Genomic DNA, 26,807 nt, shown 5'->3' with positions numbered 1-26,807 from the left:
ACTTTATCGTGTTTTCCTCCAGTTTTCAATGAACATGATTTTATTATTATAATATTGTTATTATTGTTATTATCTATATTTTCATATTAAGTCAACAAAAAAAATCAAAAGCCACATTAAATAGGTTTTAGCTGTTTAAACATCTTCACATCTTCAAATATGTATTAGTGCTGGGAAAGTTAACATGTTATTATCGTGTTAACGCATTAATTAATTAACGCCGACAATTATATTATTGCACGTTAACGCAGTTTTTTTATTATTATTAAGCGGATATTTTTAACACAAGAACGGCAGCGAGCGGTGAACAGCTGTTTGTGTGGCGTCTCTTCCGTCTCTTCCTGTTTCCTTCACCTACATTCCCCTGGGTCCTAAGTCCCTCCATGTACAGCTTATCACCCTCTATGTACCAACGTACATTTATAACAAATACAACACATATTACGGTAATCAGCGTTGCATATGTGTCTGACCAAAATACCAAAAAAAGCAAAAAAGAAATGATTCATTTAAATTATTATTTTAGAGTTTTTAAAGTGTTTTGTTTGTAATATGTATAATAAGCATCATTTAGTATCACTACTATGAATTTAACAAACATAAAAACATGACGTAGATAGGTTTGCAGTTTTCAAGGTGTATATTTAAATTGCATCTCTTACACACATGAAGATAAAGTTATGAACACCGGCTGAATATCTATGATCAGAATCATTATAACTGTGTTATAACTGCTGCTGTGTAAAGGGAATACTGCTGCTAACAACAACCTGATGTGTTTAAAGTGTTTACAAACCAAATGTTATTGACCTGTTGTTCATATAGCAGGACTTTAAAATAAAAGTGCTCAATACACTACTTTTGAATTCATTACTGAATTTTGCGCATAACAATGAGATTAATCGCAGAAAAATCATGCGATTAAAAATTGTAATTGTTGCCCAGCACTAATATATATGTTTTATTATCACAGTAACTGTTTCTGGAAGATTTTAGTGTTTCGGCTCTTCTGTTAGATTTATAATATATAATATGTAATTATATATTATATATATTATAATACAAGTATAATACATAGTTCAATCACTTGTTCTCTGTCAGATTGTCTTCATTCATGTTTCCTGCCTGTTCTGTAAATGTATGAATATATATTTAAATATTTTGTTGTTGTTATTGTTGTCCATAAATCTCAGTTGTTCCTTTCACATAAATCAAACATTATTACAGAAACGTGTGACGACTGATTTGACTGAACGTTTGTGTGATGAAGGCCGTACGTTTCTCCACCAGATGGCGGTTGTGTGTGTCATGTGACCAGATAATTCTGGTGGCTCCTGATTGGTTGAAACCACCCGGCGAACATAACTGGATATTATGAGAGAATATTTTCAACCCAACTGGAGTTCTTCATGATGGATTATGACAGTAAAAATTAACTTAGTGGTTGTCAACATGTTGGCCTTGTTTGTCAAAGTGTGGAAGTTTTTCTTATATTTTTAATACTCATATTATTTTCTGGTTAATAATGAAGTCATGACATGTGACTTTATAAGATTTAAACCTTTTTAATAAACAGGAAACAACAGGAATTGACTTCTGTAAAACATGTTTTATTAAAACTCAACAATCATATCCGTGATATTTATGTACAAGAGAGCTTCTAAAGACGATAACGTCGTATTATTTAATGTTTATTATCAGCGTTTAAAAAGAAGAATATGTAAGAAAACTTTATGATAGAAGGCAACTACGTCACCCAGAGTGCTTTGCTGTTTGAATCTTCCAATCAGAGAGCTGCGCGCTGTTGCCGTGCAGAAAATAAAAATATGTTTTTCTTTAACTTGTAGTTCTGTTTTTTTGGAGGTCCGTCTGGAGGCTGTTGGAGGAACTGCAGCTTCTTCTTCTATGGTGTTTCAGCTCTGCCTCCTCTGGCAGAAGGAGGTACTGCAGCTCCAGTCATCATAGTAGTATTAGTGGTATTAGTAGTGCTGACAGTAGTGATTGTTGTACTTGTACTAGCAGTAGTACATACAGTAATGGTAGCAATAGTATTAGTGATGAGAGTAGTATTAGTACTTTACCTAGTACCAGAAGCAGTACTAGCTGAGAGTACTCACAGTAGTAGTAGCAGTGCTTAAGGCAGTAGTAGTAGCAGTATTTAAAAGTTGTAACTACTAGAAAAGCAGTACTTACAGTCGTAGTGTGTAATAGTAGTAGTAATTGGGTACACTAACTGATTTTTACATCAAAACTTGGGGCATGTATTAAGTACACCGAGTACCACTGTACTGTAGTAGCAGTAGTAATAATGCACAAAGAACTACAATTAATAATTATACTTTTAGTATTTGTAGTATTCTTATTACTCTTACAACAGTAGCATGAGAAGCAGGATGATTATTACTACAACATGCTTTGTTTTTATTCTATTCATTTTACTTCTGAGTATTGTATTAAAGTACAGCTTTGTCAGCTGAGTATTTCCAATTTTACTCTGCTACATCTCAGAGAGAAGTACTTTACTCTGTACTTCCAGGTACTTTGACGTATAAAGTTTTACATCAGAACTGGACATCAGCTCTGATGTTGGCTGCAGTTTAATCTCTAATGAAGTATTTTTTGATAGTGAGGCGTTGCTATTTGGTAGTATATGTAGCAGTAACAAACGTAGTAGTTGAAGTAGATGTTGCAGTAGTAATAGTAGTAGTAACAGTTGAAGTATTAGTTGCAGTAGTAGTATTTACAGTAGTAGTATCAGCAGTATCAGCAGTATCAGCCGCGTTGATGTTCACAGCTGCTTCAGACAGACTCGACAGCGGCTGATCAGACTGCCTGGAAAGTGTCCGGTATCCGTCTGAGGCTTGGGTTTACTGCAGAGACATGTTGGTGCATCAGCCAATCAGGTGACTTCATTTCATCTTACAGCTTTAGATTTAGACACAAACTATATCTAGAATCTTTTTTTATGTTAAATATTCTGGTCCTTTCTTTTTGGTTCATCACATCCACGACTGCGTTTTAAACCTCCTCAGCTGCTGGTTGAACTAACGCTGCCGCCTGCTGGTGTTCACAGGGACTGCAGGATTACATGAGAATCTGCTCCACATGAAGGTGAAACACTGAACTTTATGGTCAACATGTTGTTTATATGTAATGGATTCATAGTTGGAACAACAAATATACTTGACTTAAGGCTTAATGATACTGACAATATCAACTAGTACAATACTGCAGATGAACCCCTTTACACTCAATATAGTGTGATTCTGTATGCTGTATTTTCAGAAGAATTACACAGTTGTGTAACTGAACGTGTTTGTTGTGTCCCTGAATACGTTAAGGACACGGTTGTGTACCTGAAGGTGGATGTGTTGTGCCCCTGCGGGTGATCCTACCTGAACATGTCGTTGGGGTTGAGAGCAGCCAGCCAGTAGCTGTAGGAGTCGGTGTAGTAGTTGCAGGTTCCTCGGCCGTGACACTCGATGAAGGGAATCTTCCTGAAGTTTTGCAGACAGGATCCAGGTGAGGCCAGAGGCTGACCCGACCCCTCCGCCCCCACTCCTGTTTCCTACACACCAACAGCATTTACAGCCAGGGTCAAAGGTCAAAGCAACAACTCACACAACCATTGTCCACACATCTCTGAGATCATTGTGACCATTTTAGATCAGAGAGCAGAGCTCATGCTAGTGCCTGTAAAGAGAGATTATTACTGACCTGATGACTAAGATCTACTTTCATGTTTCACATATCAGTCACATTTGTGCTGGTTTTGGGAGGTTGTGAACCTTTATTTTTTAAAGTGTGCCTTAGTTTCAACTTGACAAAATGTAGCAATGGCCATATTTGGGGAAAGAGCTGATGGTATCTGAACACTTCTGTGAGTTTTAGTTTCTTATATTTTTTGAGATCTCAGCTTATCTTTTGACATGAAAGGTTTGGTAGCCCTTCAGTGAACTGATGAAACTGACTGACTACCACAGCACCACTCACCATGACGAAGGAGTATCCGAACCAGAGACCGTGCCAGCCTGACGGACACTCTGGGATGATGTTGGTCTGACTGTGGATGGCCATCACGTTGGCTCTGGCCTCACACACGGTACACCTTCAACACAGGAAACACACATGGTTACTAACAGGTTCATGGTAAACACATGCTTGTTGTTTTGGTAACACAGTGTGTGTGTGTGTGTGTGTTACCGGCTGATGTAATTCCTCAGTGAATCCCCGGAGATTAACGGCATGCCGCCCGGCAGCAGCTCGTCGGTGGACAGCCAATAGGAGTAGTCGTTGCGTGAGGCGTAGCGACAGGTGCTGTCAGTGTTACAGAACAGGAAGGGCATGGTGGTAAAACGAGGTAAACAACTACCTAATGTACCTGAAGAGAGGAAGAAGGACAAACCGATTACTTACTGTTTACTGGTGTTTATTAGTCCATCTTAAACTTTAACTAACCGGTGCAGTGCAGTACTTGATGTACTTAGTTACCCAGGTCTTGTCCATGAGCCCGGTTGTTTCCGTTGATGAACAGCAGTGAGTATCCGCTGTACATCTCTGTAGATCCTGCAGGGCATTCTGGGATGAAGAGATTCTGGCTGTGTCTGGTGAACATGAAGGCGTCGGTCTCCGGCGTGTCCCTGCAGGGACCCGATCGACCTGGAATACCTTTAGCACCGAGCAAACCCTTCGGACCTGCAACACCTGCCAACACAGAGTCGGTTCTGAATGAAGCAGGGGGTCCAGATGAATGAAGCCTCAGATGGAACTACATACAGATTACTTTGCTGCTCCGAATGCTGCAAACAGACTGTGTTTACAAAAGAACAGCAGGAACTTAGGACGAGAATGACTTCCGTAATGTTTCCAGATTTCTTACCTTTTGATCCAAGAAGACCTCGGTCTCCCTGATCCCCTTTCAATCCAGGACGGCCACCTAGTCCTCTTCTACCAGCCCTCCCTCCGATGCCCTTCAAACCTGCAGCCACAAAACACAAAACACTGCTTCTAAAAATCTATTAACTAAAAAAAAGCATTTCTACTGTTAATACCGATCACGCCTTAAGCCTTGAAATATCATTCCAGACTCACCTGGACCTCCAGGTATCCCTTGGGTCCCTGGGGGTCCCTTTTCTCCTTTGAGTCCTGGGTCTCCGGCTGGGCCTTCGTCTCCTGGCAACAGCACCACCTCCCTGGATACGTCCACCCCTCTCTGGCCTGTAAGGGGCAGTATTCAGTAGGACATTTGGTACTTCAACCAACATACAGTATTCAGTACAGAGGCAGTACATTATTGTATTAGTATTAGTTAGCACTACTGAGCAGTATTGTGTAATGCCACTGGGTTACCTCTCCTCCCAGGTGGTCCTGGAGGTCCTGGCGAGCCAACGTAACCTGGTGGTCCCTCCTCCCCCTTTAAACCTGAAACACAACGTCCAATACAAAACAAAGATTCATGTCACCTGATTTTTAAGTTTCTCTTTCAAAAGTTATACCTGATATATTCTATTAGACTGACTAATGCATGTAAAGAGAGAATGTTTTGTTTGTAGTTGTACTGGTCAGTATACTGGTTATCTGACTGGAGTTCTTACCAACAGGTCCTGTGACACCAGTGGGTCCCATCTGGCCTTCAAGTCCTCGAGGGCCTGGTGGTCTGTCTTCACCCTTTCAACCACAACAACTGTTTTAAATAAACTCCCTCAGATGTGTTTTTAAGTGACGATTTAATCAAACGTTACTTGATGCTTCCAGTCAAAGATTATTTAGAAATACTTTTACTTAGACAGCATTGACGAGATACTTCCAGTCCAGGATCTAAGGTCTAAGATGAGTTGGATTCTGAGTGGCAAATTCACAAAAGGATTGCGCGGCTCAAAGACTCTTTTTAATGCAAAAGAGCCTCATATCAAAAACTCAAAAAAGGATCAACCCTGACAGACACATGCAGATACAGTGAGATGTATTAGCTGAAGCACATCTACATCTATAGATTCAGTTGCATTTCTGTGGTACTTTAGAGTTGTAGAATGTGCTGACCGGTTTGCCTCGAGGGCCAGGGTCACCAGGGTAACCAGGTGGTCCTTGGAAACCTGTTGCTCCTTTAGATCCCTTCTCTCCTTTAAAACCAGGACCTGGAGGACCAGGAGGACCCCGAAAGCCTGCCGGACCTACAGCGAGAGAGACTTGGTTATTATACATGACTACAGAAACATTTCAGTGAAGGTAATTCAGCAGCTGTGTTCTTTTAATCTTCATTCAGAGCCTCGTATATAAAGGACTCTAGTTGGATATAGTTTACCTGTCTTTGTATGCAGATGTTGATTTGTGATTGTCTGATTTATGTAAGCGGAAACAGTGAAAGTCCAGATCTACTGAATTAAACTGCAGGTGTGAAAGAGACCTCTGAATCAACATCAAAGTACAGCCGAGGCTGATGACAGACTTTTTCACACCTAGCAGTGCATTGGGACCAGGCGGCAACCTCTGGTTCTTTAAGTGAAGCCAGAGCTTCATGTGTCTTGCACACGACGCCCCCAAATGTGGGGGTTCTCGGGCTTTGGGGGGGGTAGCAAACATCATCCAAAAAATGCTCATATTGATAGCGGATATTGTACATGTGTACATTTTATATACCGGATTAAACAGCAACGTATGGGCAACACTATCATATAAGTCACTTTTTACACACTCCAAACACAACTATACACTACTATTATAAGCAACTAGAAAATGTGGCATAAAACCACGAATTTGTGGCCACAAATCGGCGTCATATTTACTGAGCTTCGATATTTGAACACCATGCTAACGGCTACACTGCTAATCAATACATCGCCTAGCATTAGCATTCAACGCAGAACGCATAAATGCCTTCGGTTTTTCTCTCCGTGAAACCAGTACAAAGCCAACACAACAACGGCAACACAACAGTTCCCTTCACCGGAAAAAATCGTTGGTATTTGCTTACCTTTATGAAGAAATCACAAAAATAACGGCGAAAATTATCCGGTTCAAAGCTAGAAACATTGTTGGCAACTGCATCCTGTCTGTTTTTCATCCGTTTCCTGTAGAAGGGGGGTCAATCTAACTTGCTGGACCCGTGGATGTGTGGTCAGACTTTTGGCGAATGGAATTTTACGCTCGGGGATGCGCGGCACTCTTTGCATCTTTACTCGCTGAAAATTCTGTGAATCAACACCCGGCTTTGACGCCCACCTTCCTGAGACTCTGGCGCGTCGAAGGCGGGCTCATTGACTGAAATCGACCGATGACAGGCTGAGCTAGAGCCCCATACACACACAGTAACTGGAATTCAGACAAGAAAATCCCATGGATGAGAGCCAGAAACAGGCTCTGAGAGGACCCTGGCTCTCAAAATGATGCCAAACGGCTGTATTTGGATGTATTGAATAATATGAGTGATAAAAAAGTGAAATATATAGTTATATAGTATATAAAAGTACAATGTAAGAGCTGCAACAGCTGGTTCCAAAATGACGACCTCGCGTGACCTCTCTGTACTAAAAGCCTCTTATTCTTCACTTTATCCCAGCCAAACATTATTCTACGACTACTGATCAGTTGTGCTATGATTTGGGAGAGTTTTTAGGCTCTCAGCTGCATTATTTCAAAAAGAAAATATTCATAAAAGTGTTTTTTTTTCAGGCGAACCTGAATATTTTCAATTTGAGCTGTGTAATATCTTCATGCACTATATTAACCAGCAACATACACACAATATTTACCCATCTGAACAATCTCAAAGTGTTATCTGATTATAGCATTAAAAATGATTAAAATAGACCTTGTAGTTACAGAATTTAAGTCTCTTTAGTATGGGTATGCCTTTTTCGAGCAGAGGCCTAAAAATAGGGCTAGAGCTTAAGAGAGCTGCAGGGGGCGACTCCTCTGGTTGTATAGAAGTCTATGAGAAAATGACTCTACTTCTCTCTTGATTTATTACCTCAGTAAACATTGTAAACATGAGTTCATGGTCTCAATCTCTAGTTTCAAGTCTTCTTCAATACACCATGATGTTCATTTAGTACATTATGGTCCATTTAGAGTCAAACAGACCATAAAGCAGGGGATGCTTTAGGGCGGGGCTACACAGTGATTTCCACATTTCATCACAATCAATCCAATAATTGTTAACATATTTAATAGTGCTGAGAGGAATGGGAATTTAAACATCAACATCTAAAGATCGAGAGCAGCTACCACATGGACCTTGTGGTGAGATTGTTCTGTCAAATCATTGTTTCATTTATTATCTCAACGTGTCTCGTAACCTTTTGGTCCTTGTCCTCCAGGCAGTCCATTTTCTCCTTTGCTTCCTTCAATACAGACTCCCTCCTTGCCGGCACAACCAGGAGGACCAGGAGGTCCAGGAGGACCAGGACAACCTGGGTTTCCCCCAGGACCATGGGGACCAGGTGGACCACAGACACCAGGAGGACCCTGCTCCCCGGGATACCCTGAGGAGACCAGAGGAGGTGGAGGGTGTGTTTTATTTTCCTCTTCTTTAATTCAGCCTGAAATAAACTCATAATCACACCTGAGGACTCACCAGGTGGACCCGTCTTCCCATCTGGGCCCCGGGTCCCGGTTCCAGGAGCTGGGGAAAGAAAACCAATCCAGCCAATGAGACCACCATCAGGCTTTGTTTATGAGCTGGATCTGAAACCTAAATTGTGTACAACAAAACCAAACAGAATGAAGATAGTGGCTGATCACAATCCAATCAGATTCAGGTCTCCTACCTCCCATTGCTCCTTTCTCTCCAGGAGGTCCAGGTATCCCATCCTGTCCCTGGTTTCCTCTGGGACTAGCTGGACCAGGAACTCCAGGAGCCCCCTTGGTACCTAAAAAATGAAATTCCTAATTAACCGACTGAGAGGAAAGACAGACGGTAGAGCTGTCAACAGAGACATTAAAGTATTTAAAGTACATTAGTACTGTAATACTGATGGCATTAATACTACTGTCACTGTGGGTTATGTACCTGTGAGGCCGGTGGGTCCTGGAGGGCCATTTTTCCCCGAAGGACCATCACAACCCTTTTCACCAGGAGTCCCAGGAGGACCTGATGAGGACACACAAGGAGACAGATTGTGTTGCTTTCAGAGAAAAACTGTCCGCTAGCTGCTCAGTAGATGATGTATAAACTGTAATGAATCATACCTCTGCATCCTTGGGGTCCAGGATGTCCTTTGGGGCCACAGGGGCCACAGGCTCCTGGGGGACCAAAGTTTCCAATGTCTCCCAGTTCCCCCTTTGTACCTGGTGCTCCTGAACATCCTGGATTTCCCTGAGAGGAGGACCCAGGAGGAGAAGACATTTTATTCTTGTATGTATAAATGTATAACAGAAGATATATCATGAATTCATACAGCTATTTTTCTGACATCTCTGTGGGACACTAGCCCACGAAGGTTGGTCGGATTACACCGACCAATGCGTTGTGAATCACATCACGTGATGCAGCTCATCCAATCAAATATGGGTATTCTGACGAGTTTCCTGACTTGAGTGAGATGTACACACACCGTGACACAGGGGGAGAGACGAGGAAATAGAGAGCAGAGCAGGACTGTTGAGGTGTGAGTTGTAAAAGTCAAATCATAGAATGATTTCCAAAAGAGAAGAATGGCCAGAGAGACCAGAGTCATTAGACTCTGACTGGACAGACTCATATAGGTGAATTCTTCCAACACTAATTTCTCTTTTTAGTAGATGAGAAAAAATATAATATTGTGGCTTCATCACTTCACCCTGAATGAACTGAATTTAAAGCTGCAGGACAATTCAGTGAAAATAACTTTTCTAAAATGAATTTTGTTACGCAATTTATTTTTTAATCCAGCCATTATTTTACTTGAAATGAGAAGAACATTTATTCATGTATTTGTATGCATTATTTATAATCCACCCAGTTACATTTGAAAAATTTGAATAATATTAGTTAAAATATAATTGAATATAATTGTACTTTCTTTGATTTGGCAGTTGTTTACTACACAGAGACGTTACTACTACTAGACTTCTTGAATATAGATATACCCAAATTATATATATAATTTGGGTCGTGGGTCGCGGCTTGCCATTAAGAGGTGATGGTGGGTCCCGCAGCCAGACCAGTTGAGAACCACTGAGGTAAAGGGTACAAGGACGTTAAAATGATTTGTTATAGGATATACCTCGAATATCGATACCCAATCACATCCCTTTTCTGCAACTAACTATATTAGCTTGACCTCTAGTTTAACGAGCACACATTTTAGACTAATCAACCTGGTTCGTCTGACAGAATTCATAACTGCTGATAACATTCTTGTGGAGTAATTTGTTAAACTGGCACTATTGATAAAAAACCTGATACCTTCTCTCCTGGAGGTCCTTTTGATCCGGGTCCAGGTGGACTTGTTTCTCCTTTAGAACCTTTAAGTCCTCCTGGTCCTGGTATTCCATCTGATCCAGGTTTCCCACAAGGCCCTGTACAACCTTTCCCACCTTTAAAACCTGGACAGAAAACAGACAGCTGAAGTTGTTCTTTCACAAGCTTTAGTGTTGCTGCAGAGTCTTTAATCTATATAATTAATGATGAATAATTAAATGATAGGTCCATTTCCAGCAGGTGGATCAGTATAAACTCACTGAAGCTGATCAACAACCCAAGATAAAGATCATATTTGTGTTGAGGGGGAACGTTACCTGGCTTCCCCATCTCTCCTTGGTTACCGTTGAGTCCACAAGGACCAGGAGGACCTCTCTCTCCATCTCTGCCGGTGTCTCCAGGAGGTCCTGACAGACACACAAACATCCATTAAGTCTATAAATAGGATTTGACAGTCACATAAATAAGAACTCATCACTCAGGACTTGTCATATCTTTCAGGAAGACTAGATACTCAGTTTGTTGTGGTCACCTTGCGGTCCGCCATCTCCAAGTCTACCGGTTCTGCCGTCAAGGCCCTGTGGCCCTGGGAGGCCCCTTTCTCCTTTACTACCAGTGAAACCTGTGGGCCCTGAGGGTGAGACAGGAAACAGCCTAAAAAGGTCACAGACAGGTAGAACAATACACCTGGAGTATATGTATTTGAAGGTATAGCTCAAATGATTTCTAGCGGTGGTTCCCATTTAGTTTTTTTGTCTGACATACACCTACAACAATTACCCTTTGGACTGAGCCAGGGCAGAAGTTTCCTCTTGTTTCCAGTCTTTATGCCAAGCTAAGCTAACCTGCTGCTTACGGTGGCAATATGTAAGGGACAGAGTCAAAGTATTGGGGCCCAGAATAGAACCCTGAGGATCACCGACGTAAAACATCTAACAGTTTTAGAATAGAGTACCAGGGTCTCCAGGGTCTCCAGGATCTCCGTACACCTCCACAGCTGTCTGGAATCCTTTTGGTCCAGTTTCTCCTCTGTCCCCCTGGGGCCCCTGAGGCCCCTGAGAACCACTGACCCCATCTACACCCACCTGACCTGACAGACAGACAGGTCATAGACAGTTAGAGTCAGACAGAACTGATTAATTGATTAATTGATTGATTGATTGATTGAAACCTTTGGGTCCCGGTCGTCCAGTCTCTCCTGGTTTCCCATCATCCCCTGGACTCCCGAGGGCTCCTAGGGGACCCACGTCTCCTCTGATACCTAAAACACATATGTGTGAATGTCTGTGGTTCAAAGTGTGTATCAGGAGGAGCAGGTGTGGCCACGCCTTGTTACCTGTGCTTCCTGGCTCCCCATTGGTCCCTCTCAGGCCCTTCAGTCCAACTTCTCCGACTGACCCCGGAGTTCCATCAAACCCGGGAACCCCGTAAGACCCCTGAGGCCCCAGAGCCCCAACACCTGGTCGGCCATGGTCGCCCCTGTCACCCTTTGGGCCCCGCATCCCTGCAAGACAATATACCTGTTTGACTGAGGGACAGGTGAGTTTCCAAATCGTACAAAGTCTCTGCTCAGGAAATGAAGGTTCAGAACTTTACAGAAAAGCTCCTAAGTTCCTCCTTGTTAGCTTGTACAGATGTTACCTGTGAATCCGATGATGCCAATCCATCCCCGCTCTCCTTCACGTCCAGGAGATCCAGGTAAACATGATCCAACAGAACCACCAGGACCAGGTAAACCATCCAGACCACTACGACCTGAGAGACACATTTTCAGTTCACTTGAGAGGTATTTTCAAACCTCAGGTCTATCAGATCTTAAATTAGGGATACCTTTGGGTCCGGGTGGTCCGTCTTGTCCTGGAGGTCCTGGAACTCCATCTAGTCCTTGGGGTCCGAGGTTTCCTTGGGGCCCCACAGAGCCATCTTCCCCCTGGGGGCCCGACTGACCCTGCTGACCTGGGAAACCGATACCTCTGCTTCCCTATGACCACAGAGACCGACATGAAACGAACCACCGCAGCATGAGAAACAAAACAGGAAGTAGTATGATGATGTCACAAGACACGTCACGTCTAATTACATCGTTCTGTTTACTTTGTATGTAATTGTGCTTTCTCTGACCAAACAAAAGTATTTGAATGAAATAAATAGATAAAATATAACTAAGTAAAGAAAAAATAAAAATAAAAATAAAAATAAAAACAAAAACAAAAATTAAAATTAAAATTAAAATTAAAATGTTACATTTTCCTCTACTGCTGCTCCCATAATAAAAATAATACCGGTGATATATAACAATAATAATCGACATACTAGTGAGATCCTTAATTCTCTGTGTTCTGTCTGAACCTTTACTTTCTTCATGCGGAGGACTTCTTGTCTGTACGGGTCCACGTTACCTTGGTTCCCGGCATCCCTGGGGGGCCTGATGGCCCCGCCCGTCCCTTAACACCAAAATTTGGTACACCTGGAGCTCCTGGGGGGCCCTTGAGTCCTGAGCCAGAGAAAAATAAAAGCATTACATACGTATACTTATCATCTTCTTTAAACCCTTAGCTGGCTGTTTTATTCAATGCTAACCTTTGACCCCTGGAAAGCCTGGAGGCCCCTGGACGGAGAATCCTTCATCTCCCTTCTCTCCCCTTGGACCGACATATCCCGGAACACCTGGAAGTCCTGTCATACCTGAGACCAGCAGAGACAACAGGTGAGTCAGAAGTTCTGGTTCTAAAGTCCGAATTTCACCGAAGAAGGATGAGACGTTAGAAGCTGGACTCGTCTCACCTTCAGGTCCGGGGTTTCCAGATAAACCTCTCTCTCCTTTCTGTCCAGGATCTCCTGGAGAGGTTGTGATTTCACCTGGAGAACCTTTTTCACCTGAATGAACAAACAGAGTTCCTTTAACCTCAGAGTCACTGATGAAGGCTGATTATGACTCTTCAGAAATGTGTTTAAAGTTTAACTTTATGACTGTTGAACTTGTTGGTTCTGATACAATCACCACTGTCTCACAGCTACATTTTCTTTATTATAAATACATTGTGAGGTTTCTGCAGAGTTCAGAAGTTAGTCAGCTTTGTCAAAACATTCTTTCAAAACTTCATCAAGCGTTCACAAAACTCCATATGGTTTATTCCACTGAACCATCTGAGAAGACCTCATTGGAAAAGGGCTTGGCAGGTGATTGGATGAACCATCTGTCAATATAACTCTTACTGAGTAAGAAGACCATGTTCCATGAAGAAAAGCCTTCAGTGAAGAAATACCCTCCATCGGTGATAGAACTGATGCTATTAGCATCTACGCTAACCTCTTCAGGAGCCGCCATTGTTGTGTAGAACACACACTTAAGCCCCGCCCCTAGCTGCCAGTGGCTCCTCACAGGACTTTAATTGGTCTGAACCACTGTGGTTCGGACACAAATTATTACTTGAACCCCCCCTCCGCAGTCTCACCTGGCTTCCCAGGATCTCCTCGCGGTCCCAGAACCCCCACATTGCCTTTATATCCTGGAGGTCCTGGATCCCCAATTTCAGGTGGTCCCGGAGGTCCCACTTGTCCTGTTAGTCCTCTGGAACCAGTCTCACCGAGGGGGCCCCTGTCACCTTTTGGCCCCAGAGGACCCTGAGAGCAGCATTAAAGGGAGAACCAGCATCTTCTAAAATATCACCCCTAGACCGTCTCTCTGGACGAGGTCTCTGATACTCACAGGGTTTCCTTTTTGTCCCAGAACACCTTTGGGTCCTGTAAATCCTGAAGATCCGTCTCTCCCCTCTGAACCCGGAGGTCCCGGCTGGCCCCGGTCCCCCTCCTGACCCTTCTGCCCGACCCTCTGCATGATCCCAGGGTCACCAACTGGTCCTGGGGTCCCTGGGAGGCCAGGACCACCAAAGGACCCCTAAACCCAGAACAACAGACAGCAGAAATATGCAGCAGTGTCATTAGTCCTGTTTCAATATATGTGACTACTGGAACTAAACTCAGACAAAGTCTTCCTCATAAGTTTGATATTTACACACAAGGTTTTTAAACATCACTTCTATATGTTACTATTTGTGTCATTAGTCTGTTAATGTGTTTAAATTATTGTGCTTCGCTTAATTAATCAGAGATGAGAGGGATTTAAGCTTTCATTTTTTATAATTTGTATATTTCAACCTGTTGAAACACATTTGTTAAAGTCCTGGGGGGTTCGACTGTTGATGGTTGTTGTTGATTTTATTCATTTATGTCATATCATAAATGGACGGTTGAGCTAAAGCTATAAACGCTATAAGCTAGCAGCAGCTGTTACTTGTTGCCATAGCAACTGTAAACATCCAGATATCGTGGGCAACAACCGAAACAGAGAGACACGTTCTTCATATGAATAATGATACATTGTATAGAGATGGTATTTTGTATTATTGGATATATATTAAAGTAAATCTATTGGTATTCTGATATATATGAGAGGCATCTTGTTCTATAAATACTGTATATATATATATATATATATATATATATACACACACACACACATACATTCACATACATACAATGATATTGTGGTTTTAATATAATAGCCTATTTTGTATTTTATACACAATACTATATATTGATATTGTGATTTAGACATTTTTAGATTATATGTTTAAAACTACTGTATATTGGCCCAAGTCAGCAGCTGGACTTTGAAATCGAACTAACGAACGTTACCTGTAAAATGTACCACTGAAGACCAGACATGTTTTTTTCTTTTTTCTTTTTTTTCAAAAGTATTCCAATGTGAGGGGATAATCAGAATAACGGAGGTGGTTATTAACAACACAACTACAGTTGTCCTCTGTGATACAAGAGTTCATGCAGGTGATCTGTGAGCTCACCTGTGGACCAGCTGGTCCTCCAACACCTTTGACCCCTTTGTGACCTTTGGGTCCTGGAAAGCCGACTGATCCTGGAAATAGAATGACATCACAGAGACAGACAGGTGAGTTCTACCTGCTCGCCTACTTAACGCTGAATCTGATGCTAGATCAGATCCTGCTGTCTGCTGGTCTGGTCACTTTGAACGGGTTTCATTATTCTGTAACAACATTAAGTCAACAATTTGTAATTCCTATTATCTTGATATTGTGTCTTCTCTTTAAAACAACTTTTTGGAAATTAAATAACAACGTAAAACTCATAGAATGATTTTTATTTGTATATAACGGCGCTGACGTCAGTTGTTCAATCAATAGCTAAAATAATCAGAGTGAAACATCACTGACTCAGGTGTAGTTCTTACCTTTCGCCCCGTGTTCACCTGGCTCTCCGGGTTTACCTGGAGGTGCCGGGGGGCCAGGAATAAGCGGACAGTCCGAACACACCTCACCCTTCTCACCTGACCAAAAACAATCAATCAATTACACTTTCAACACGTTATCAACACACCACAAGACTTATTCTGTATTGTTTCTTAAGAACACCCATTCTAAATCTGCAGCTTGAACCCGGAGTGAAGTTCAGACCACAGAAACATGGCATCACTGGACTAAAATATCATATTTCACGTATTATCATATGATCTGACATCACACCTCCTCCTTCATCCTCCCACTCACCCGTCCGTCCTTCCTCCCCTCTGACTCCAGGGAATCCCAGCGGGCCTTTTGGACCTTTAGTTCCTGGAGGACCAGCGTCTCCCGGCAGGAATTCTGACAAGAAGAAGAAAAATGATATCAGAAAAGACTGAGTTGTTGAAAAGGTGGATTATTTTTCCTTTTGATAGTCTTTGTGCTAAGCTAGGCTAACCGTGTGACCTCATTTAAACTGCTCCTTAACCAAGAGAGTTGGTTGCTGGTTTTAGAGCATGGTTCCAAGAGACTTTATTTGAAGTCTCCATGTGATACATGTCCCTACCAAATATCATATATGTATGTCAAACGTAGCGCTGGGGCTGCGTTTTGGAATATTTGTAGGGGACGCTATCAAGGCAATTTTCAACGGTCAAGCCAAAAATCCATATGAAATATTTATTTCCATCACCTATGACACCTGTGCAAAGTTCCAAGGCTTGTTGAGCATCCTAAGTCACAGAAAAATAAGCTTAATTTTTCATGGTGAATGACGCGTTGCCACGGCAATGGGCGCCACATAAAATGAAGGTCGTTCAATGTCAGTAGACCATTTTAGTAACTTTTCATCATTAATATCTTTAGATCATCCTAACCAAATTTGAAGTCGATCGCATGAATTCTGTGGGAGGAGTTCTTTAAAGTACAACGTCTGAAAACGATGAAAATTGACAAAAAAGCCAAAAATGGCTTAACTACTGTATCGCTCCCAAGTGGTTGAATGGATTGAAAATTGTAGGGTACGTAACAATATGCGATGTGCACATATGAGACAAATTTCACGAATATAGGTTAGATGGTTTATGAGTATTGAAAAACAAAGCCACGCCTTATAAAGTCCATTGGTCCATATCTTCTAAACGTAATGAGATATCAAACATGTTTTGATAGAATGTTATTATATATATCCAATACTGATCCACAGCAAATTTAGTAGCAATCGGACTCAGCGTGTAGGAGGAGGTTGCAAAAATGGGTTTTTCACAAATTTCAAAATGGCGGAACATTTTGGTAGACGGAGCTTAGGGGTCCAAGAGGCTTTCTTGTAGACCTCATTTGGTGGCATGCCTGTGTAAAAGTTAATTGGACATACGGGATGAGGGGGCTAAATTCTAGGGGGCGCTAGCGAGCAATTTGTTCATGTTCGAGCGTGGGACCCATAAAATATCAAATTTTTCAGCAGTCCTGATATGCATGCCAACTTTGGTGAGTTTTTGGACATGATAAAGCCCCCAAAAAGGCGATTCATTCGAGAGAATAATAATAATAATAATTCCTAGTTTCAATAGGGACCTCGCGGCCCGACGTCGGTGCTCGGGCCCTAAATATAAAATGTGTTCAAAGTGTAGACACCTTTAGGTTCTTCCAGGACCTGGACAACAAAACCCTCCATCACCTGGTATTCCTGGTTCTCCTGGTTCTCCTTCAACTCCACGAGCTCCTGGGTTTCCAGTCTTTCCCGGGGGCCCAAAAACGAGGGGCCCCAGCTCTCCCGGTTGTCCGTTGGGTCCGGATGAGCCGGGCTGCCCCTGGGGGCCTGGTGGACCAGTGGGTGCCACACCTCAAGGGATGAAGAACAGTCTTCACTGAAGCATGTTACCAAACTTAAATACCTCAAATACAATGGGGCCCCCTGTGAGGTCGTATCATCTAATTGAATACTGTCTGATGATTGATTATTGATTGAAATTTGATCATTAACTCATCAATAACATTGACTGAGAGAGAGGAGGTGGAGTGTACCTGACTCGCCCTGCAGTCCAGGAAAACCAATGAGTCCTGAAAGAAAGCAGGGAAGAAGAGTGCTAATTAATCACATTAAATCACAGTTAACTGATCACATGACCCATCAGATCAGAGTGAGGTGCAGTTAATTTGCCAATTATTAATACTAACTGATCCATAAAACAGATATTCTTTCTGCCAGAATCTGTTCGAAGCTTCTGCTTACAAATAAAATGAAAACATTATTCACAATGACACAAATAATTGATCTAATCTTTACATTCATATACTCACACATGTTAGACTCACACCTCAGATTGTATTTCATTGATTAATTCTAGAAGATTTTCTGAGCCTTTTATTTGTCTTTGTAATTCATTTAACTTTGCTTCTGCACGGTTGAGGATAAAAGAGATGAATGAACAAGTTCATATCATAAATAAGACGAACATGAAAGTAAACTCAGCAAAACAAACCTTTATTTTGTTGCATTGAACCGGACTTCAGGAGCTTTGTGCTTTTTTACAAAGTTATTCTATAGATCAAATGAATTGAGTCTCACACGTAAAATCAAATCGTTATGTGAAAGTTTTAACCTGTTACAATAAAAACTACAAACCATCCGACCATAAATAAGAGCAAAACTAAGGTTTGAAATTACAACATTTTTATAAAACTTTTTAAAACCCTTCTTGTTGATCTCTGTACTACCTTGTTCTCCCTGGACTCCTTGTGGTCCGCGGACCCCGGGGACTCCACGCTGGCCCTTCAGGAATCTGTGCTTAAAAACCGTCTGATAAAAACACAAACAACATATTTAGCATGAAGATTGTATAGTGTTGCCCCGCCCTCAGTGCCATTGCCCCGCCCCCTTCTTTTGGCCCCTGATACCTGAGAAGCTGCTGTAAATAATATTTCATAGCCAGATGTTTTCTCCATTTGAAGTCTGGTTAACTGTTGATCCACTTATTCACATACCGTCGTCTGTTTACTGGTTCATAAATTAACTGCAGAGGATTCATCTATTTATCTTCAACATTCAATAAGTAAAAATGATAAAAACATCATATTTAATCATTTACTTTGAGTGTAAACCACAGCGTCATCATCATAGAAGACTAGATTTCATGTCGACTCACATCACTTTTAGGTTGGAAGGTTTTGCGGTGAGTTTTAAAACGACTACTTGAGATTAATTCAGTATCTTCAGCACAAACATCGGAAGCTTTTCAAGACAGCCGGCTGCAGATCTGATCAGAGACATTTGTTGAACCGTCTGATCCAATCAATATTTCATCACACAGCTGAACTGTTCTGTGTGCTTTTTCTTTTCTTTTTTGTCAAGCTGGCTCTTATTTTGATAGAACTGGCCATGCTTCCTGTCAACATTTTACTCAGCAGAAAATTTAAAAAAATTATAAAAACTTCTGACTCACCTCTCCTAGAAGACCTGGAAAACCACGATCACCTTTCTCTCCCTAAAATGTAAAAACACCATTAACACTGCCGCAGTACTGAGTGTACTACTGCAGTAATACTTCGTGTACCTCATACAGTTCTCACCGCGGCTCCTCCGATACCTGGAGGACCGAGTAACCCACGATCCCCGGAGACTCCCTGCAGGACACACAGCTTGAGTTAATTCCACGTCTACGGCCCAGAATCAGTGATCAGTGTTTGAAGTCTCTACAGGCTTTCTACACTGGTGAGTTTTACTGCTTTGTTATCGTTCTAAAGCATGTACCGTAACGTACATAACGTAGCGTTACGTAACGTACCGTAATGCAACACAGCGCATCGTATCATATCGTACCGCAACGCTCCGTACCGTACTGTATCGTATCATATCGTAACATATAGTAACGTATATGGTTGGTTAGCGTTCCTGTTAGCTTAGCTTGTTACCTGTTCTCCCAGCTCTCCAAGGACTCCATCCTTCCCCGGTTTACCCTATAACACAAACACCAAGCCCCAGATGTTAGACCAGGATTACACCTGTCCAGGTTTCTGAGGAGGTTCAGGTCACAACCACAAAATGAAATATACAACAGCAAAAATATAACTTTCAGATCCATAACTGCTTGTTTACAGGTTTCTGTTTTAGTGATGAGTTAAAGTGAATTCTGATTATAGATCCACGGTATCATAATTCAGTGCTCGGTCTCTCTTACTAGTGAGCCAGGATCACCTCGCCCGCCCTTTTGTCCTTTAACCCCCGGTGTACCCGGCACACCCTGGAGGAGAAAACAAACGCACACATCAGCCTGACTCTCTGGTCATAACACAGAGTCAGTCAAAACCACAAACAATATGTTTATTTATTTGCTATTGTGTGAGGTATATTCATAATTCTGTTGTCGGACTGAGAGACGGCTTTGACTTACAGGAAGTCCAAGGCAACCTTTCAGTCCAACTTCACCTGGTTCTCCCTGAAATATAACAACCAAAATATGAGTGAAAACAGGCTGAGGGATGTTGAGACAGTAGAGACAGACAGATGGTGAGACAGACAGACAGACCTTCAGTTCTTTGGGTCCTTCAGCATACAGTTTAATTCCTTTCTGTCCAGGGATCCCCGATGGACCATGATCACCCTGAAACCAAACACAGCTGATGATGATGATGATGATGGTGCATAGATTAGAAACATTTGAATGCCTGTCTTATTGTCTCACATTTACAATTAGAGTGTGAACTACAAAGTGAACCCAGGAACTAGCATTAGCATAAGGCTGCAATCCGGACCAGTTGGCTCACCGTCTGTCCACGGGGACCCGGTATCACCGGACTGGGACCCTCTTGACCCTGAAACCGAAACACAGCATCATCAGGACCGAACGAAACAGAACATCAGACATCCGGAGGAGATCAGTCGTGATTATTGACTCATAAAGTTCTTTACGTGTTAATTAAAGAGTATTCCAAAGTCCAACAAGGATTAGGTTCTCATCTTCTGCAAACAAGATATTAACTTATACTTGTGTTATCTTGAAGAAATGGAAACTGCTGCATGAAGACCGAACATCAAAATAAAACACGTTGCAGCTAACCTTCTCTCCTGGTAACCCCGGCAACCCTGGACTTCCCTAAAAAAATTCAAAAACAGCTGATGTCAGTTGGTTAATCCATTGTTAAATATATCTAATTATGTTTGAAATTTTAAGATGTGAATTGTACAAAAAGTCCAGCGGATCCTGGTGGTCCTGGCAGGCCTGGTCCACCTGGACCTCCACTCAGCCCCTGCAATACAAACAGCCAATCAGAGAAAAGACTACTATCCCTTTTTTGGCACTACGGCAGCCCGCTGTGTTCATTCTGTGGACTGGTTTACATTCAAAAAACATACAGGTAATAATCATTTTGTTTGCTTAAATAGTTTATTCATCATTAGAAATATCTTAACATCTAATTAGGTGACACAATGACATAAATACAATTCTAACAATTGTATCACTGCCGGTTGATGTGAAATGCATGCTGGGATATGACTAGACAGGTCATTGGGAGTGTTCCTCACAAGACCACAAAAGACTGAGGAAGATTATTCGTCTAGTCTGAATGACAAAATGTGAGGCGGCGACTGACATTTTCTCCATCTCGTCCTTGTGGTCCTGTTGCTCCTTTAATGTCCTGAGTGAACGGAAAGACGAACGAGCGTCCCTGAAAACAGAAACATTAACAGTTGAATTGTATAAACTAGTGATGGGCAATGATTAAAATATTTAAATCGCGATTAATCGCATGGATTTTTTGCGATTAATCGCGATTAATCAATAATGAATTATAAAGTAGTGTATTGTGCACTTTTATTTTAAAGTACTGCTGTATGAACAAAAGGGCAATAACATTTGGTTTGTAAACACTTTAAACACATCAGGTGCTTTTTAACAGCAGTATTCTCTTTACACAGTAGCGATCATTCTTATATTATATCATTCTTACATCATATGTATATTTTCCCTTTAACTCACGAGATGCAGCATGTTTTATACTTAATGTGAATATAATTCATACTTTGTTGGCATCTTATTCTGAAAACCGGATGTTCATCTGAAGAAACCGGATGTTGTCTCACGTTAATCTTTCCACTAACTTTCAAAGTCCTTCGCTCGCTCCCGACCTGTGCCGTTTGAATGCGTTAAATTTATTTTATTATACTATATTGATCCCGTTAAGGGGGAAATTTGTCTCTGCATTTGACCCATCCCTGTATATCAGGAGCAGTGGGCTGCCAATGACAGGCGCCCGGGGAGCCGTTAGGGGTTCAGTGTATTGCTCAGGGACACTTCGACACGTGACACGTCCCAGTTGACCTTGCGGTTACCAGACAACCCTCTTAACCCAGTGAGCCACGGTCACGTTAATGTCAGCATATAGGTGCACTAACATGTAAGTGTCTGCTGAGTTGACCGCAGCGATGTCCCGTAGCCTGCAGGGAGAGCAACAGCTGGTGCTCGTTGTAACGCCGTGTATTCTAACCGGCTGCAGTTTGTCTCCACTTCTCTGTAGCATTTGTTAGCTTGTCTTGCTTTAGTTTCTCTCTACTTCTCCCACACGCTGCATCAACGTAGTCTGAAGACTTCCTCCACGGACTTTCAAGATAAAAAAATGCGTTAACGCGCTATAAAATAATTGTCGGCATCAATTAATGAATGCATTAATGCGATAATAACGTGTTAACTTGCCCAGCACTAGTATAAACATATAAATACATTCCTACAAATCACTATAATACATGAACTGTAACTCTGACTCCTGATCTTTGAAGTTATGCAGCTAGCTTAGCTGTTAGCTCTCTGATTGATATTAACTGCATGTGTTCAAGAACTTTTGGTTTTTATTTTATAGCAACAAACTACTGAATAACAGGTTTGATACAAGGTTTTAAGATGACAGTGTGTGACTGTGAACAGGTTTTTACCTTTAAACCTTGCAGTCCTTGTCGACCCTAAAACACATGAGCATAGTTAGCTTTAGCTTCACAGAGCTAATTAGAATTAAAATGTAGAACGTAGGAAGTAGGCGGGACTTACTAGAAGGCCGGCCGGTCCTGGAACCCCAGAGAACCCTGGGTAACCAACATCCCCCTGGCAGAAACCAAACAATACATCAGTGTTTGTGTGGATCCTCCTCAGGAGGTTTTATTTGGATTACAGCTTCTGGATCAATCTGTGACGTTGTGATGCTGGATCTAAACCTTGATAAGTCTAGAAATGTTGTCGTTGTATTTCACCTTCTCAAGTCTTCAATAACTTCAATCATCACGTTTCGAGAGATGAAACTTGTAGTTTCATTTGATCTTCTGTAAAAACCTACTTGTGGTGAACCTCAGGGCTTGATTCTGGGTGCTATTCTATTATATTTAGTCACATCAGCAGACATTAAATATGTAGTTGATACACAAGTGTTTCTTCCTGTCCATCTTCATGATAGGAATTATCGGCACGACCACATTAACTGGGAATTAAAGTCTCATTTCTACCTTTGTCCCATTGCATCCTGGGAGTCCTGGTAGACCAATTGGTCCTTCATGTCCGGGGAGTCCCTGAGAAAACACACATGATGAATGTTCAACAAACAACACTGGAGAGAATCTCCAAACTCCTGATGTGAACATCTGTCTCTTTATGATGGTTCTTACCGGCAGTCCTGGAGGTCCTGGAAAACCTGGTTTTCCTAGAAGACCCTGGAGAAGACGGAGGGAGACAAACTTTAATGAGATGGATCCTTCACTCATTATCACCGTCAGGAGGATCAGGCGATCGGTTGTGTGTGAGTGACTAATCCACTAAGTCCACTAATCTCTCATTCTGCTGCAGCAGACTGCATCATATTTAGGGGGTCTAGTTATGGCTGCATGATCAAACGCCGCTGGTGGTTGCAGTGACTCACACAATACTGATTTTAATTTTGTTTTTGTTTGACTGTATGTTGCGTCTTACACGATAACTTCGAGCTGCTTGCTGCCTACATCGCCTCTTGTTTTTGAGTTTGAATGAAATGTGTTTTACGACGTCTTAGAGCCCAACAGGAAATTGGACCAGTTGTGAGTTTTATTAATTCCATTACACATTACAGCTGTGGTTGTCGCAGACACACCTGGCAGAAATCTGCCCTTTGCTGAGTCCATCCATCCATCCATCCATTTTCCTCTGCTTATCCAGGGTCGGGTCGCGGTGGCAGCAGGCCAAGCAGGCTGACCCAGACTTCCCTCTCCCCGGCAACATGTTCCAGCTCATTCTGGAGGATCCCGAGGAGTTCCCAGGCCAGCTGGGAGATATAATCCCTCCAGCGTGTTCTGGGTCTTCCCCGGGGTCTCTTCCCAGTTGGACGTGCCTGGAAAACCTCCAGTGGGAGGCGTCCAGGAGGCATCCTAATTAGATGCCTGAACCACCTCAGCTGACTCCTGTCGACGTGAAGGAGTAGCGGCTCGACTCCAAGCTCCCTCCTGATGACCGAGCTCCTTACCCTATCTCTAAGGCTGAGCCCGGCCACCCTACGGAGGAAGCTCATATCGGCCGCTTGTAGCCGCGACCTTGTCCTTTCGGTCACGACCCAGAGTTCGTGACCATAGGTGAGGGTAGGAACGTAGACCGAGTGGTAAATTGAGAGCTTTGCCTTCCGGCTCAGCTCCCTCTTCACCAAGACGGTCCGGTGCAGCGCCTGCTTTACTGCTGCAGCCGCACCGATCCGCCTGTCGATCTCCCGCTCCATCTTACCCTCACTCGTGAACAAGACCCCGAGATACTTGAACTCCTTCGCTTGAGGTAGGCACTCCGTCCCCACCTGGAGGGAGCAATCCACCGGTTTCCGGCAGAGAACCATGGCCTCAGATTTGGAGGTGCTAACTCTCATCCCCGCCGCTTCACACTCGGCTGCAAACCGCCCCAGTGAATGCTGGAGGTCACGATCCGAGGAGGCCAACCTGACCACATCATCTGCAAACAGCAGAGAGGCGATCCCGAGACCCCGAACCTGACGTTCTCCACCCCCAGGCTGCGCCTAGATATCCTGTCCATGAAAGTCACGAACAGGACCGGTGACAAAGGGCAGCCCTGGCGGAGACCAACACCCACCGGGAACGTGTCTGACTTATTGCCAAGAATGCGGACACTGCTCCTACTGCAGTCGTACAGAGACCGGATCGCCCGTTGTAACGGGTCCGGCACCCCGTACTCCTTTGCTGAGTCAACCTTTCTAATTTGATCTGTATTCAGGTTTACAAAGATACAAATATAAAGACAAATCTGGCTAAAATTAACCTGAAGTCAGAGAATATTCAGAGAGTTAAAGAGGTTAAAAGAGGCCGTTTAATAAAAGGAAAGTCTTCATCAGTTGTTCTTACCCGAGAGCCTTTCAGTCCTGAACCTCCGGCTGTTCCCTCGTCACCCTGAGGGGGGGAAAAAACAAGAAGAAAAGAATCATCACATCCAATAAATCTGCAGAGATCTTTTACATTGTTTACAAACAACTGACTGTTCATAATATTTTATATTAAACAAGATGGAACAACGTCATCGTCATGTCTCAATCACTGGCTAAAAGAAAAAGAACAACTTTGAGTTTCAAGTAGAGAAGTTCAGATTCTATTTTCTCCGCATCGATACCAGTTCAGATACCCGACACCAGTTCAGATACCTGATACCAGTTCAGATACCTGATACCAGTTCAGATACCTGACACCAGTTCAGATACCTGATACCAGTTCAGATACCTGATACCAGTTCAGATACCTGACACCAGTGTGTTCTACCGGTGGGACTGAGTACTGAGCTTATTTAACTCTCAACAGAGATAAGAAAGAAGGATTTCTCATTCGTTAGCGACTTTAATTATCCATCTCAGACCCAGGGGTCGTTTTTTCCGAAGCTGACGATGGAAGTTAATAACAAAGAACAATAAGTACAAGAGTTATTTGATATAGTGAAATTAATAAACGTTTTAATAAGCTCATCGTGATGATCTTTAACTTTGTTTCCTGAGCTGAAGTTATGAAACATGAGACGTGACTTCACGACTGAAGATAACTTTGGTATTTTCAAAATAAAATGAGGACCGTGGAGAGAACCCTGAGGAGCTCCACAGTCTGTTTAAAGAAGTTAAGATAATAACAACAATAGTCTCTCATCGTCATCGTGGAAACATGTCTTCAGGTTACCTTTTCCGCAGATGGGCCCTGGTCGCCCTCGTTACCAGGGTAACCGATCACTCCAGGAAGTCCGTCGTATCCGAGGTAACCAGATTCACCCTGCAGAGGAAACAACACAGATCCAGGGCCAGTTCATCAGTGTATGAACAGGTAAACCCAGGTATGATGAGGATCCAGGGTCAGTTCACCTGCTGCCAGACAGAGGCAGTAAATTCAGGTGTACATAAATCTTGGCTGTGGTCGAGGTGCATTCAGGTTCCTGCGTGAACAAATGGACGTTTCATGTTCAGCAGAGAGAAATCAGCCTTTATTCTCCTGCTGAACACACCTGAGATTACAGAGTTCACACCTGGGTGGTCTCAGGTACCAACACACCTGAGACACAAAGACTTCAGGCTGAACTCAGATCTCATCCTCTTGGTTTTATTGGAGTTATTTTTGACATTTACTTATTTCCTTTCTTTAAAGTTTACTTGTGTTTATTTTGAAAGGTACAATTCAGAGCTCAGCAACCCTCCATCAAACCCTCGTAAACTCCTGTACAGTTGTTGACAGTTTAAAGAGCACAAATAAAGTGTTTCACAATAACAATAATGAGGCTACATGCAAAAAGAGTAAAAACACCTCCAAACTTTAGACTATGTAGACCCACTTAGACCCAAAATAAACCCCTGTAGCCAACCAAGACCTTGCTGAGCTACTGGATCTGAGTGCACCCACATGAGTCCTGCTAGACCCACATTAGACCCACATTAGGCCCACATTAGTCACCTGCAGTGACAGCAGGTCACCACTGGGGGGCAGCAGACTGTAGGCACAAACTGATCCAGGGCCAGTGAGGTCGTGGTTCCCCACTAGACAACCAGGTAGATATTCTCACCTTTTGACCTTTGACCCCGTCACAGTGACAGAGAGACTTCCCGCTGCAGTGACACAC

General features: G+C 42.6%; 1 protein-coding gene across 1 annotated transcript; it reads right to left on the bottom strand.

Annotated features, from left to right (window-relative positions):
• Window positions 1–1,589: 1,589 nt before the first annotated feature.
• LOC116401396 (collagen alpha-5(IV) chain-like) lies at window positions 1,590–26,807 on the bottom strand (the record flags this gene model as incomplete). Its single annotated transcript, XM_031879760.1, has 51 exons — window positions 1,590–2,870; window positions 3,396–3,568; window positions 3,994–4,108; window positions 4,204–4,381; window positions 4,492–4,704; window positions 4,880–4,978; window positions 5,092–5,217; window positions 5,350–5,421; window positions 5,595–5,667; window positions 6,040–6,170; window positions 8,295–8,480; window positions 8,573–8,620; window positions 8,766–8,867; window positions 9,008–9,088; window positions 9,187–9,313; window positions 10,385–10,524; window positions 10,717–10,806; window positions 10,932–11,030; window positions 11,355–11,489; window positions 11,571–11,660; window positions 11,736–11,903; window positions 12,041–12,154; window positions 12,230–12,380; window positions 12,799–12,893; window positions 12,980–13,084; window positions 13,184–13,276; window positions 13,855–14,023; window positions 14,109–14,297; window positions 15,265–15,335; window positions 15,669–15,764; window positions 15,985–16,077; window positions 17,393–17,557; window positions 17,740–17,775; window positions 18,433–18,514; window positions 19,158–19,199; window positions 19,285–19,338; window positions 19,627–19,671; window positions 19,893–19,955; window positions 20,106–20,150; window positions 20,241–20,315; window positions 20,479–20,526; window positions 20,772–20,807; window positions 20,899–20,961; window positions 21,307–21,381; window positions 22,643–22,669; window positions 22,755–22,808; window positions 23,204–23,266; window positions 23,363–23,407; window positions 25,067–25,111; window positions 25,880–25,969; window positions 26,751–26,807. Coding segments are annotated over 51 exons (4,914 nt in total), but the record flags the coding sequence as incomplete, so codon positions are not given.

The sequence above is a fragment of the Anarrhichthys ocellatus genome, unplaced genomic scaffold (genome assembly GCF_004355925.1).
Source record: "Anarrhichthys ocellatus isolate YVR2014 unplaced genomic scaffold, GSC_Weel_1.0 scaffold419, whole genome shotgun sequence".
Lineage (NCBI taxonomy): Eukaryota > Metazoa > Chordata > Actinopteri > Perciformes > Anarhichadidae > Anarrhichthys > Anarrhichthys ocellatus.
The sequence above is the reverse complement of the archived record's forward strand: the minus strand, read 5'-3'. Positions and strand labels throughout refer to the sequence as shown.